This window comes from Lolium rigidum, chromosome 3, assembly GCF_022539505.1.
Source record: "Lolium rigidum isolate FL_2022 chromosome 3, APGP_CSIRO_Lrig_0.1, whole genome shotgun sequence".
NCBI classification, from domain to species: Eukaryota; Viridiplantae; Streptophyta; class Magnoliopsida; order Poales; family Poaceae; genus Lolium; species Lolium rigidum.
Window position 1 is genome coordinate 381,437,568 of NC_061510.1, and position 13,114 is coordinate 381,450,681.

The 13,114-nt window shown below is 48.3% G+C and overlaps 2 protein-coding genes across 2 annotated transcripts; both read right to left on the reverse strand.

Annotated features, from left to right (window-relative positions):
* Positions 1–3,094: 3,094 nt before the first annotated feature.
* Positions 3,095–4,361, reverse strand: LOC124697530 (pentatricopeptide repeat-containing protein At4g30700-like). The gene has a single exon (XM_047230111.1). The coding sequence runs from the start codon at positions 4,359–4,361 to the stop codon at positions 3,360–3,362; it is 1,002 nt and encodes a 333-aa protein (XP_047086067.1). The 3' UTR covers positions 3,095–3,359.
* A 5,335-nt stretch (positions 4,362–9,696) lies between these two features.
* Positions 9,697–10,772, reverse strand: LOC124697532. Its single transcript, XM_047230112.1, has one exon. It carries the CDS (start codon positions 10,770–10,772, stop codon positions 9,846–9,848), a length of 927 nt encoding a protein of 308 aa, XP_047086068.1. The 3' UTR covers positions 9,697–9,845.
* Between the last annotated feature and the right edge of the window lie 2,342 nt (positions 10,773–13,114).

Here is a 13,114-nt window from a genome sequence, read left to right on the forward strand (position 1 = left end):
GATTGTAGGCTAGGGTTTAGTTAGAAGTGAGGGCAAGTAGATCTCGAAGGTTTCAGCCGAAAAGTACTCGACGATTATGAAAACTAGGGTTTGCAAACAATGATTCGATGATCTCCTCGTCCCTCGACTCCCCCTTTATATAAGAGGTGGAGCCGAGGGTTTCGTTTTGTACAAGTTACGCAGTCCGGGACGGTTTCTAACTCATCCCGCCAGATTATCAAACAACACTTCCTATTACAATTCTACTTTCCTTAATATATCTTGGGCTCTCGAACCTTCTTATTCTTCGGATAGTGGGCCTTCGTTAAACCCCGGGTACTATCTTTGGCAGGCCCATTTGGGATGCCTATGTCACCCGTGCCTACAACCTCGAGCCCGGGTTCCTTCTGAAATCCCGCCATCACCAGAGCACCTTCAACTTCACCTTCAAGATCTTTGACGGTCTCATGTGCTGCCACTTCTACCTTCCCATGGAGAGGTGAGGTTGGCGTAGCAGCCCGCATCTCCATGGTCTCCTTATCAACGCAGATCTCATCGAGCTCAAGCGCAGACTTCTTCATGGTCTCCTTGTCAACGCGTATCTCATCGACCTCAAGCGCGGGCTCCTGTAGCTGAGCTTTTCTTTAAGTAGTAGTCCTTTTGCCTTTCAAACCTATAGGAGGTCTTTTAATGTAATCGCATGTCTTGTGCCTTATTGCACTTTATGAATGGGAAAGGATGCATTTTTAAATTTTGCTTTTATGCTTTATGGGTGTGTTTGGTAGCCCGGGGCAACACAGAATGTCTATCTCCTCTCAACATGTTGACCCTAGCCAAGTTGAGGTGAGATTTTATCATGTGTTTGGCAGCTCGTATACGTTGAGATATTCTTCCTTGAGATGTTGTTTGGTAGCATTTGTGCTGAGCTGAGAATATTACATAGCAGTTTTACAAACATGTCCAGCTATTTTGCAAAAAAACCCTGGAGAAGAGGAAAAGAAAAGCAATCCAGTCCCGTTTATCTTCAGCGCTCATGGAGGAGCCAGCCGGCGGCCAGCGGAGAAGCGGCGGCGGTCGGCAGCCATGGAAGGGGTAGCAGAGGGCCGCGGCCAAGGGAGGGTTGCCGGCGAGCGGCGAATAGGGAAGGAGAGACACGGCGACGAGCGGCGACCAGAACAGGGCAGGACAAGTGCGACGGACGGCGGCGGCCATGGGGGCTTCTGCACGGCGGTGGGTGGTCGGCTGGGTCGAGGATATCCAATTCCCAGCCATCTGGTCGCCGGCAAGTGTTCAGGGAAGGGCGCACGGCTCGCTCGAGGCGGTTCCTGCGTGAGGGGAGGGGATGCAGGGGAGAGGCGTCCAGGCGGTTTCATTGGATTTTCATTGGATTTTGTGTTTCAACTCATGCTAATACCGCAATCCAGGCGAAACCTTGCTTTTGAATTATGTACTTCAGGAAACCATAATTTCTAGAGGATCCGAAAACATTTATGGGCTAATTGCAACGAAATAAAGATTTTTCCTTTTGAGGCCAAATCCATCCTAGCGATCCAGGGACTTCAGCGGGCATCGGTACGGGCGGAGAACCGTACCGTCCGCCCATAATAGGCGCCACCATCTTCCCCTTATCAAACCAAACCCTTTTCGTGAAGGACAACATGCGAAAAACACAACGCAACATCCTCCATTTGCCCTAGAACAGAAGAGATCAGATCTGAATAAGGAGAAGACCATCCTCGACTCCATCGAAGATCAATCTCATCAAGATCACCGCCTCATCCATTACACCCCACTTGTACTGAGAGAGAGAGAGATTCATACTTGTAAGATTAGGGATTGGAACCTCTATTCCATCTTGGTTTGTATTTGATTTGATCTTCAACTATTGTGGCTTACTATGGTAATATCAAGATGAACTCCATTTACTTTGCTATGATATCATTATGTTATTCTCCTCTCATGTGTGAGTAGATCCCATTGGCGTGGGAGATTTAGGGGATTGGTGAAATGTGATGTGCCAATTTTATTCCATCTATTTGTGAAATTATGATTAAGATGATTATATATGAGTATGAATGTTAATGTGCGTTGATGGCTGTGAAATACGCAACTTTTTCTCGCGTTTAAACCCTTAGCTAAGTGAAGAAATTGACTAAGTTTACCTCTCAACATGCCACTAATGACTAATTAATGCAAAGATGTGCAATCTCTTCTATTTTTAGATGATGTGCAGGAATCACGTCATAATGACAAATGGACCTGCAATTACTGAAGGAAATCGCGTCAGAAACATGGCAAAGTTGACTACACTCGAAGAGGCGGTTCCACGTGCATCGATATGGGCAAGCCCCGCCCGTCCCGTCCGCCCATACCATTCGCCTTAGCATTCCTGAGGTCAAACCCTGTAAGTTTCATGAAGGGACCGACACCAAAAAGAGAGCCATTCGTCGCCAAACAGAGCCGCCCTCCATCAGATCCATCTGCACCGCACCGAAGAAGATCTACCACCATAGTTCATCCATCCCATATCAAATCTCCTCCATTGCCATAATAGAGATCTCCTTGAGAATTGACGACCATTGTAAAAATATTGTGATTTCAATCCAAGTATTTTGCACAATAATTTCTATCTTTGTTATTTATCTTGATATTATGTGTGAGTAGTTCTCACGGGCTGCTGATAACCCCCAAGTGTAGGGAATCACCGCAGTACAATTCGATAAGTATTTGAGTGTCGAACCCACGAGAAGCTGAAGGTTAACTATCTATTCTCTAAATCACTATAACCCACTTATATGGCCTTCTATGCAAAGCTAGGAGATATAGTGTGTGTAGAGGTTTTACTAGAATTCAAAAGATAGACCGCCGAGGCAGCGCTGCCGGGGATAGAGGAGCGAAGCCGGCTGCAGAGGGCAGGTGGGGTTCAATGGTGACGAAGAGGTTTGGATGCAAGTTTTCGGCGCAGGTCTGCCAGTCACAGCCGCGGTCTGTGGTGGCACGGCCACGCCGGGCACGGGTTGAGCAGAGCCCCTGATACCTCCCTTCCCCACTGCACATGATAGCTTTCAGCTTTCCTGTTTTGTCTCATGATTCTTTACTTCGATTTGTGAAAATAGGCAGAATTGTGAGCTTCACCATGTTTGATCAATGAGATTTCGTTGTAGCAGGTGTACACTTGTCCAATATCATCTTGTTGGCTAATGCATCAGGTCACATGTTGGCTAAACAAAGTGCATCACTGTTCTCTCTTCACTTACACAAGGCCACACAAGCCTTTGCTAAAATTTACAGACCTGATCAAGCCACTGAGCTATGACACTGAACTATACTAAAGACACGAATTGATGTCAATGGTAGTTGTAGCGAAAACTGAAGATGCCTCACCAGTAATCCCCGCAGGAGCAGGCACCGTCCTTGAAATGGTGGAACCGCTTGTTGTCCCTGACGATGATCTCACGGCCAGTCACCTTGGCGATGAGCTTGACGGCGTTGTGGCAGTCCCCGCAGATGCGGAGGTTCTTCATGACCCGCAGCGGCGTGCCTGGCGGCGTGCTCACCAGCCCGAACGCGATGGCCAGGCGCTCGCTGTGGTACATGAGCGCGCGCTCCTTGGCGCCCTCGTCGATGTCGTGCAGCACGAAGCGGGTTTCTGGCACGTAGCCGACCGCCCGTATCTCCTTGTGCAGCTCGCGCACCTTCTCGTAGGCCTCCTTCCGCTTCGCCTGCGCCCCGTCCTCCTTGATAGGTGGTGAGGGAGGCCTCAATGCTTCCGTGAGGACGCGATGTGCGTCGGCAGGGGCGCCGAGCTTGCGGTACAGCGTGGCGATCCTGTGCAGGATGGGCGTGGCGATTCCGGACCGCTGGGACTGGGACATGGACTTGGAGAGCAGGCGGTGGCCTCGTCTGAGAGAGGCCAGGGAGAGCAGCTCGGTGTAGCATTGGAGTACTGCGGACTGCTCTTGTGGCGTGAGTTGGCCCGACGAGCCGGTGCGGCCTCTCTGCTGGAGCATTTCGTCGAGCAGGTTAACTGCGCCCTCCAGGTCGGGTTCTTTGCAGATTCTGCGGAGGTCGTCGCGGTCGAGGCGGCACCCGGTGTCTCTCACCGGGAAGGTGCTCGTGATAGCAATGGCCTTGACAGACGCGGAGTGGAGCAGCGGGCGGCTACGAGGGCGGTAGAGGAGAGTCGTCGACGTAGAGGCGGTCGGTTGGATGGGGCTGCCTAGGCCGCGGCCGCTGAGGCTCGCTGCGGTGAGATAATGGGACGGCTGAGACGGCGGCGGTGCAGCGAGCCCCGGAGAGATTAGCATATCCGCCGGCGACGCGGCCGCGAGCGAGAGGGGCAGGGAGAGTGTGGAAGTGGAGTGCCCTTGCCGTTGTGCCATAACTACATGGAGAATAAGGCGAGACTTTGTGTCGTTGGTGGGTTTTGTGCCTCCACAAATACATCATCGTCTCCACCTGCGTTTAATTCTATCATTTACTCACTTGCATTGTTGTTCCTTGCTTGTAAGATATGTCATCCACCTAGATGCATATCTAGATAACTTATTTTTTTTGTCAAAGCTATGAAACTGGAAAATAAAGTATTAATTGATTGTCACCTTTTGAAACCCCCCCCCCCCCCCTCTGACGCCATCTAGCCGCCTATACCGATTCTTTCAGTTTCTTTCATCTCAGTATCTTTTAGCAAACTCAATATGTCGAGTAACTCAATCAGTAGAAATTACATAAAGATTTATATATGAGCCCACACATTTTCTTCTAAAATATCTACGCAAAAAATATCACGAGGATCGTATCTTTATATCGTACTTCAATGATTTATTTCACTACTTTCAAAATTGGGAGCACATGGTAGTTATCCAACCATTATACTCCCAGCCTATGAGACTATATAAGTATGAGGAAAAAACATCATGACCTACAAGCATGTACGTTGGTTTAGAAGACAATCTTGTTCTTAAACAACATACATTATTCGAGGCATTATATTTATTATATTATTATAAATATAAAAAAATAATGCATCGTGGTTATCCGCTAAAATTATCTAAGCCATTAGATTACAATAATAGAGGTCCATATTTAAAATTATGTGTGTACCACATATGATATAAAGTTTCTCTGGGGTCTTCTAGACCCCATTCCTTGTGCAAAAAAGTTTTAAAATTATGTGTCTAATATGTATGAGCGCGGCTCATTCCATTATTTGTACATGCATATAATAAAAAATTATGGAAAAGAAAAACCAAATGTTGTCGAAAAAATAAACTAGTATGTCTGTCATATGGAGAAAGTAAGGTTATATTACCCCTATAGCAAGCGGCAAAGCTTGTTGTGGGAAAAATGAGTGGACATATAGTAAATAAGAAAAAAGATGTTATGTATACACAACAAAAATTGTTGAACAAAAACTTTGATTGTGCATTAGTCATTCTAATTGTTTCATAAATTATAGGTTGACACGCAAAGCTTTATGTGAAAATCACTTGTTGCTCAATCTAAAACAAACATTAAAAAAGATGAAACATTCATGTTTTAAGTCAATATCTTACATTCTATTGTGAGCAATACTGCAATATACAAGAGGTCCCCTTAGTGACATGCACTTACATGCGGTCACTTACGGATTTTACGCCAGCTTGAAGCGATGACGGGAACTATGATCATGTATAATAATTTTGTAATATGTACAAGGCATGATAAGATTTAAAAATAATTGACTGAACAATGTCTTCAACATGATATGATCGCCTCTGAATACGTACATATGAAGCTCAAAGATTTTTTTGCTAGGATGATACATATTTGAAGCCACAATCATATCCATGTACCAAAATATAGAGAGTTAAATGCAAACCAACACAAAGATATCAGAAAGAACAAAATCTAAAAGTACAACCAATATCGACATGTTAAGCAACTTTTGATGAGTAGGAAGCCTCGGGAAGTTCTTTATATAGGGTTTTCTTAGGTCAGACAAAATTTGTGGGCGGAATAATCAGGCGAATCGGACGGTTGAAGAGAAAAAGAGCTAGGGTCCCCCCTTGCTGGTTGCGCCACCTGGCCTCTTTTGGTCGTCCTAGCCTATCTCGTGAGATCCAAGTGCTCTAGAAGCTTCTCTTGATGAAATATTGACATTCCTGAAATTCTAGCTCAATTTGACTTCGGGTTTAGGTCCGTGAAAGTTAAAAATGCACAAAACAGGAGTTTCCTGTCATGTAGAGTTATAATATAAATAAAGGGATCATTATTAAATCCCTAAAAATAAATATAAAACATGGATATAACATCATGTATGTTGCAAATATGTGGAAATATGTGTCAACAAACTACAAAGTACATGCATGCATTTTACATGCATCATTTGACCACACAAAGCACGTGGAAAATGGAGTAACCCCTCGATTTTTGCGGAGGAGGAGTTAATGATATCAGAGCATGGGCCATTAGGTTAAATTGATGGTGTCTTTTACCTTCCATAGTGCTATATAAAGGAAAATCTGATCATCCTTCTCGCTCATTCTTTTCGCTACCGCAAGCTCTTCTTTTTTCTTTATATCTGTTTGTCACCATCCTCTTTGGGAACCCTACCTTAGGAATGCTCGCAAGACTTTAGTCATGGGTAAGGAGAGAGTCCTTCTTGATGCTGCCAAACTACCGATGGCGGTGAAGCGTGGTCGCGGTCGCACTCTTGGTACGAATAACAAGCCCAAGACCACTCCACCCACTGTTGTGTGGGAGTAGTGGAGAAACACAGTCGTGGTTTTCCACGCGGAAGCAAGAACAAACCGGGGGATAGTGTTGCCGCAATCGAGGAAGAAACTACGGAGGAGCATAAACTTGCACCCCCAAGTTCTTCATGATTGTCAGGCCCGACCCTGCTCCGGTTCTCATTCCTCCTTCGAGATTTCCTCCGAGGAAGGCACCGCCCGAGTTCCCCGGTTTCGAGTTCTTGGTCTTTGTAGGGGGGAAACCTTGGAGCGCTTGAAGCTCCCTAAGAAATTCACCAAGGCCATCGCTGGGCAAGAATTAAACCATGCCTTCCTGAGAGAGTTCGACCCCAACCAAGAAACATGGAGGCTGACGACACACTTTGATGGTGTAGGGCGCATGTTCTTCACCAACGGCTGGAAGGCGTTCGCCCGTGCCTACAACCTCGAGCCTGGGTTCCTTCTGAAATCCCGCCATCACCAGAGCACCTTCAACTTCACCTTCAAGATCTTTGACGGTCTCATGTGCTGCCACTTCTACCTTCCCATGGAGAGGTGAGGTTGGCGTAGCAGCCCGCATCTCCATGGCCTCCTTATCAACACATATCTCATCGAGCTCAACCGCAGACTTCTTCATGGTCTCCTTGTCAACACGTATCTCATCGACCTCAAGCGCGGGCTCCTGTAGCTGAGCTTTTCTTTAAGTAGTAGTCCTTTTGCCTTTCAAACCTATAGCAGGTCTTTTAATGTAATCGCATGTCTTGTGCCTTATTGCACTTTATGAATGGGAAAGGATGCATTTTTAAATTTTGCTTTTATGCTTTATATGTGCACATATGATTAGCCCCTGATGTCTTTGTTTAGAAGCATTTTGGTTCTCAGTAGGCCCTTGCATGCTTGCGTGTTTGCTCGACACAGTGTAACCACACACGAAACCTTTTTGTTAGCCTAACGCGCTTAGCCTATGCGCCTTGCCGGTCTGTCAGATGGGTTGCACCTACGTTGGATTTTTGGGTTCACCTAGCCCACCCAAGCTCGCTACTATCCGTTATGTTCCCAATCTATTTGAGGAGGGTAAAAAAGTCAGTGGTGATTGGTGATAGCTCCGAATTTCAATGTTTTTCACTACGGATTTTCCATCACTTATCTCTTGGTTTCATTGGGTTTTCATTGGATTTTGTGTTTCAACTCATGCTAATACCGCAATCGAGGCGAAACCTTGCTTTTGAATTATGTACTTCAGGAAACCATCATTTCTAGAGGATCCGAGAACATTTATGGGCTAATTGCAACAAAATAAAGACATTTCCTTTTAAGGCCAAATCCATCCTAGCGATCCAGGGACTTCAGCGGGCATCGGTACGGGCGGAGGTGACCGTAGCGTCTGCCCATAATAGGCGCTGCCGCCTTCCCCTTATCAAACCAAACCCTTTTCGTGAAGGACAACATGCGAAAAACACAACGCAACATCCTCCATTTGCCCTAGAACAGAAGAGATCAGATCTGAAGAAGGAGAAGACCATCCTCGACTCCATCGAAGATCAATCTCATCAAGATCACCGCCTCATCCATTACACCCCACATGTACTGAGAGAGAGAGAGAGAGATTCATACTTGTAAGATTAGGGATTGGAACCTCTATTCCATCTTGGTTTGTATTTGATTTGATCTTCAACTATTGTGGCTTGCTATGGTAATATCAAGATGAACTCCATTTATTTTGCTATGATATCATTATGTTATTCTCCTCTCATGTGTGAGTAGATCCCATTGGCGTGGGAGATTTAGGGGATTGGTGAAATGTGATGTGCCAATTTTATTCCATCTATTTGTGAATTTATGATTAAGATGATTATATATGAGTACGAATGTTAATGTGCGCTGGTGGCTGTGAAATACGCCACTTTTTCTCGCGTTTAAACCCTTATGCTAAGTGAAGAAATTGACTAATTTTACCTCTCAACATGCCACTAATGACTAATTAATGCAAAGATGTGCAATGTCTTCTATTTTTGGATGATGTCCAGGAATCACGTCATAATGACAAATGGACCTGCAATTACTGAAGGAAATTGCGTCAGAAACATGGCAAAGTTGACTACGCTTGAAGAGAAGGTTCCACGTGCATCGATATGGGCAAGCCCTGCCCGTCCCGTCCGCCCATACCATGCGCCTTAGCCTTCCTGAGGTCAAACCCTGTAAGTTTCATGAAGGGACCGACGCCAAAAAGAGAGCCATTCGTCGCCAAACAGAGCCGCCCTCCATCAGATCCATCTGCACCGTACCGAAGGAGATCTACCACCATAGTTCATCCATCACATATCAAATCTCCTCCATTGCCATAATAGAGATCTCTTTGAGAATTGACGACCATTGTAAAAATATTGTGATTTCAATCCAAGTATTTTGCACAATGATTTCTATCTTTGTTATTTATCTTGATATTATGTGTGAGTAGTCCTCACGGGCTGCTGATAACTCCCAAGTGCGGGGGATTACCGCAGTACAATTCGATAAGTATTTGAGTGTCGAACCCACGAGAAGCTAAAGGTAAACTATCTATTCTCTAAAGCACTATAACCCACTTATATGATCTTCTATGCAAAGTTAGGAGATATGATGTGTGTAGAGGTTTTACTAGAATTCAGAAAATAGACCGCCGAGGCAGCGCTGCCGGGAATAGAGGAGCGAAGCCGGCTGCAGAGGGCAGGTGGGGTTCAATGGTGACGAAGAGGTTTGGATGAAAGTTTCCGGCGCAGGTCTGCCAGTCACAGCCGCGGTCTGTGGTGGCACGGCCACGCCGGGCACGGGTTGAGCAGAGCCCCTGATACCTCCCTTCCCCACTGCACATGATAGCTTTCAGCTTTCCTGTTTTGTCTCATGATTCTTTACTTCGATTTGTGAAAATAGGCAGAATTGTGAGCTTCACCATGTTTGATCAATGAGATTTCGTTGTAGCAGGTGTACACTTGTCCAATATCATCTTGTTGGCTAAACAAAGTGCATCACTGTTCTCTCTTCACTTACACAAGGCCACACAAGCCTTTACTAAAATTTACAGACCTGATCAAGACACTGAGCTATGGCACTGACCTATACTAAAGATAGGAATTGATGTCAACAATGATAGGAGTGGCGAAAACTGAAGATGCCTCACCAGTAATCCCCGCAGGAGCAGGCGTCGTCCTTGAAATGGTGGAACCGCTTCTTGTCCCTGACGATGATCTCGCGGCCAGTCACCTTGGCGATGAGCTTGACGGTGTTGTGGCAGTCCCCGCAGATGCGGAGGTTCTTCATGACCCGCAGCGGGGTGCCGGGCGGCGTGCTCACCAGCCCGAACGCGATTGCCAGGCGCTCGCTGTGGTACATGAGCGCGCGCTCCTTGGCGCCCTCGTCGATGTCGTGCAGCATGAAGCGGGTGTCCGGCACGTAGCCGGCGGCGCGTATCTCCTCGTGCAGCTCCCGCACCTTCTCGTAGGCTTCCTTGCGCTTCGCCTGCGCCCCGTCGTCCTTGACAGGTGGTGACGGAGGCCGTGAGGGTCTCTCGAGGACGCGCTGCGCGTCGCTAGGGGCGCCGAGTTTGCAGTACAGAGTGGCGATCCTGAGCGAGATGGGCGTGGCGATTCCGGAATGCTGGGACTGGGACATGGACTTGGAGAGCAGGCGGTGGCCTCGTCTGAGAGAGGCCAGGGAGAGCGGGTCGGTGTAGCATTGGAGTACCGCGGACTGCTCTTGTGGCGTGAGTTGGCCCGACGCGCCGGCGCCCCCTCTCTGGCGGAGCATTTCGTCGAGCAGGTTAACTGCGCCCTCCAGGTCGGGTTCTTTGCAGATTCTGCGGAGGTCGTCGCGGTCGAGGCGGCACCCGGTGTCTCTCGCCGGGAAGGTACTGGTGGTAGCAATGGCCTTGACAGGCGCGGAGCAGAGCAGTGGGCGGCTACGAGGGCGGTCGTGGAGAGTCGTCGACGTGGTGGCGGTCAGTTGGATGAGGCTGCCTGGGCCGCGGCCGCTGAGGACGGCTGCGGCGAGGTAATGGGATGGCTGAGACGGCGGCGGTGCAGCGAGCCCCGGAGAGATTAGCATGTCTGCCGGCGACGCGGCCGCGAGCGAGAGGGGCTAGGAGAGTGTGGAAGTGGATGGATACGAAGCAGAAGGGGCCAACCGCGCAATCGCAAGTTCGGAAATCGGAACCGTGTGAGCGAGCGAGAACGACGACGCGGTGGTGGACTGGTGGGTCGTTGCGTTTATTGGGCTGGTAAGCGGAGGCCCGTGCAAATATTAACAAATTCAGGCTCAGATAAGGCCGGGCCTTGTCTTATGCTGCTGCACTTGTTTAGTGGACTGCGTATGCTCGAACGTGAACCCAGAAAACTGTCAACTCGTTAGTTGCCTTTTGCTACTCCAAGGGAAGCTCGCATAACATGTACATCAGGGGCGGAGCCAGAATTTAGGTATAGGGTTTCTCAAAAAAAAAAAAAAAAGAATTTAGGTATAGGGGGGGCGAGACAGTAATGGATTTTTTTTGCGGACAAGGCGTTTTTGCTCCCGAGCACAGGTGAGCTCGTTTTATGGACCACTCATTTGGTGTTGGGGAATGAGCCAGTGCAGTTCTTTATTCACGATACGAAGTCTAGAAAATATAAGAACCGCGTAGAGTACGGTGGGACAGGTTGACGGCCGTGGGCGTTTTGAGGGACCTATGGTACAGAGATGGCCATAGGACGTGCCCACCACCTGCTGCTGCTCAGGTCTTGCTCGACCCGCCCAGGGGGCTCATCCTCCTGTACGTTGACCTGTTGCATCGCGCGAGGGGGCATGAGTCTTGGGCCTCGTGCTTTCTGGTGCCGATCATATGGGGGACGCGGCCGACCACCTAGCGCTCGCTCTACGGGCCAATGGGGGCATCTTTGGCGGCGGCGCACCAACATTGTTTGTCCTTGCGACCAACTAGACGATACTGGAGGCCAACACCGACGTTCCTCGTGTGCACATAATTGGCGTCCACGCCGCGCACGGCGTGCAGTGGCCATCGTTTCTGCAGGCCATCTGTGACCGAGCCGACAGAGACTTGCGCGGAGCTCGCCTGAGGTCAGGATCACTGGCACCGGACACGACAGAGACGTGCTCCTCGGCGCCTAATTAAACAGCTCGAAGTGTCCTTCAACCTCGCATTCAGCTTCCACCAACTGCTCTTCCCCTATACAAGACGCTGACAGTCAAGTGCGTGATGTTCCTCCACAGGCTTTCATGGGATAGGTGAGATCGCCGCGTTCTTGAGTTGGGTCCATCCGATGAGCTCCGCGGTAGTTACAGTCGCCGAGAGAGAACGAAGCGCCGGAGGAAACGACGACGAGCTGCCGTGGCGGGTGGCCGCTGCTATGGATTTGTACTCGGTGATGCTCCATTTGCTAGAGGCCACGATCACTGGTAGAAAAACAAGCTTCCGGGAAGCCCCATAAGTCGCGAAGCTACAGGAACCGCGACTAATGGGGTTTTTAGTCGCGGTTCGTGTGGCGAACCGCGACCAAAGGCCTGGGCCCAGGGCGCACGGTGGCCAGCTGGTGCACGTGGGGGGCTTTAGTCGCGGTTGGCCAGGCCAACCGCGACTAAAGGTGCCCGAAGGCCTTTATATTGTCCTAACTATCTTGTTGTGTACGCTATTATGCAGAATGAAGAAGCGGGAAATGCAAATAAGGAACATCCATGATGTTGGGTTCATTGACCCACACATCGTTAATTCATATGTGTTAGAACACCACCCCGCCGACGTGGAGGAAGACTCCGTGGCGGTTTCTTAGAAAACAGGAACTCAAAAGTGATATTCTATTTCCTTACCATTTTGGGTGAGTGTTTCCGTCTTGAGCACATTCTCTTTTGTTTACTCCATGCATGGTATGTGGCTAATCGATGAGTTATATATGCATGACTCGTGCATGTATCGTGTCCGCAGGTTCCACTGGATTCTGATGGTAATTCAATTTCACACCTCCACAGTTCTCGTCCACGACTCTCTGAATATGGGTGCGGCGCTTTGGGCCGACATGAGAAAAATGATGCAAACGTAATTGTTTTCATTCATTTGCGCTCTATATCGATCGGCCTATTTCGTTCATCATTTTCTAATATCAAGTAACTAATTAATAACTCTCTTGTTCATTTAATTTTCTTTGCCTCGTAGGGTTTGGAGACGGTTCGTAGATGAAAAGGTCGGTGAATTCAAAAAAGAGTTACATTTTAAAATGGGAAGTGCGGACGACTGGGGATATTCAGCCACCGGGGACCAATCTATGTGGATACTATGTTTGTGAGAGGATCCGGAGATACACCAATGAGCGGGACCAGTCGTCTGAGATCAACATCAAGAGGAATAACCTCCGGAAGACGCTTAGTCCGAAGCTCGCTTCCGACCACTTCGGGAGGAACTA